This window comes from Bison bison, unplaced genomic scaffold (assembly GCF_000754665.1).
Source record: "Bison bison bison isolate TAMUID 2011002044 unplaced genomic scaffold, Bison_UMD1.0 scf7180017854385, whole genome shotgun sequence".
Lineage (NCBI taxonomy): Eukaryota > Metazoa > Chordata > Mammalia > Artiodactyla > Bovidae > Bison > Bison bison.
The window spans coordinates 196,227-198,241 of NW_011484958.1; the positions used below are offsets into that span (position 1 = coordinate 196,227).

Below are 2,015 nucleotides of genomic sequence, written 5' to 3' on the forward strand. Positions count from 1 at the left end.
GGGTAGTGTATCATTTATGTGGTTGCTTTCAAGATTTTTACTTCATGCTTTAGTTTTTCACAGTTTGACTATATGTCTGGGCATGGATTTCTTTGGGTTTATCATGTTTGCTTTTCTCTGAATTTCTAATCTTGGGTTTACGTGTGTGTGTGTGTGTGTGTGTGTGTGTGTTAGTCGCTCAGTCGTGTTGACTCTTTGCGACCTCATGGTTTGGGGCCAGCCAGACTCCTCCGTCCATGGGATTTTCCAGGCAAGAATACTGGAGTGGATTACCATTCTCTTCTCCAAGGGATCTTTCCAAGCCAGGTATCAAACCCGGGTCTCCTGAACTGCAGGCAGACTCTTTACTGTCTGAGCCACTAGGTAAGACTTGGGTTTATGTGTGGGAGGGTTTATTTCTCAGGTGTTAATTCTCTTCATTTGGTATATTTTTCTATCTTATGTCAGTGTCACACTTTTTTGAAATCAGTAAGTCTGAGTCTTCTAACTTTGTTCTTTTACAAAATTGTGTTTTAGGGTCCCTTGAGGTTACATGTACATTTTAGGATGAATTTTTCTATTTTTGCCAGAAATGATTTTAGAATTTTGATAAGAATTGCATTAAGTCTGTAGATTCTTTGGGTAGTATGGACATCTTAACAGCCCAGTGAGTAAATATATTTTTTATATGAATTACACACTGAATGTGTTTACACTGAGAAAATTTGATGTATTTGAAGGTTTGTTCTTTTGAATATTCCCAACAGCTGAGCATGCTTCGAAGGTCTTCCTAGAGAATTCGGTCCTTCCCTCAAAAACTGAGTTTTGATAGACTCAAAGCTATCTGGACCACTTACTAACTGTAGCTTGGGAAGGAGAAATGCCAATCACCATCATCTTGGGAGCTCCTCCACCCAGGGTATATGGAGGAAATGTATTTGACTTGTGTATACACAGTTGATCCTCGAACAACTCAGATTTTAACTGTGCAGGTCCGCTTACACATGGATTTTTTTTTTAAAGCCATAATTTTTATTTTATTTTTGGTGGAGGATGATTGTTTTACAATGTTGTGTTGGTTTCTGCCATACAACAGCGGGAATCAGCCATAACTATGTATATATTCCCTTCCTCTTGAGCCTCTCTCCCACCCCCACCCCCACCCCACCCCTCTAGGTCATCACAGAGTGCCAGGCAGGACTCCCCGTGTTGGACAGCAGCCTCCCGCTAGCTGTCTGTTTTACACGTGGCAGTGTATATACGACAGTGCTACTTTCTTAATTCGCCCCACCCTCTCCTTCCCCCGTACATGTGCATTTTTTCCAACAGTAAATACTGCACTACTGCACATCGCTTGAATCCATGGATGTTGAAGATCTGTGGAACCACGTATACTGAGCCAACTATACTCAAATTTTCAGCTGCAGAGGGTTGGTGCTCCTCACCCCCGCCTTGTGCAAAGGTCATCTGTATTTATGTTTTGGTAAATTTTTGTTTTCTTGACTTCTCTTTTTTACTTTCCCATGCAGAGATGTGATAATGGATCATCATGTTTCCACCATCAAACCTCGAAGAATCCAAAACCAAAATGTCATTCACCGCCTGGAGCGCCGGCGGATCAGCTCGGGCAAGGCAGGCACCCACTGGCACCAGGTCCGGGTCTTCCACCAGAACGTCTTCCCCAACTTCACGGTCGTCAATGTGGAGAAGCCGCCTTGCTTCTTGCGAAAGTTCTCCCCCGACGGACGCTACTTCATCGCTTTCTCTTCCGACCAGACGTCTCTGGAAATCTACGAGTACCAGGGCTGCCAGGCCGCCGAGGACCTCCTGCAGGGCTACGAGGGGGAGATTCTGGCCAACGGCAACGACCAGCGGTCCGTCAACATCCGCGGCCGGCTCTTCGAGCGCTTCTTTGTCCTGCTGCACATCACCAGCGTCGCGGCCAACGGCGAGCACCTGAACCGAGAGTGCAGCCTCTTCACGGACGACTGCCGCTGCGTCATCGTGGGCTCCGCCGCCTACCTGCCGGACGAGCC

At 46.2% G+C, this 2,015-nt stretch overlaps 1 protein-coding gene across 1 annotated transcript in view; it reads left to right on the forward strand.

Moving 5' to 3' along the window:
• DET1 (de-etiolated homolog 1 (Arabidopsis)) overlaps positions 1-2,015 on the forward strand; it is a 25,204-nt gene that overhangs the window by 6,212 nt on the left and 16,977 nt on the right. The window contains exon 2 of the mRNA XM_010856715.1: positions 1,509-2,015. Within this exon, the coding sequence (XP_010855017.1) occupies positions 1,519-2,015 (497 nt within the window). The 5' untranslated portion in view covers positions 1,509-1,518. The remainder of the gene's footprint in view (positions 1-1,508) is intronic.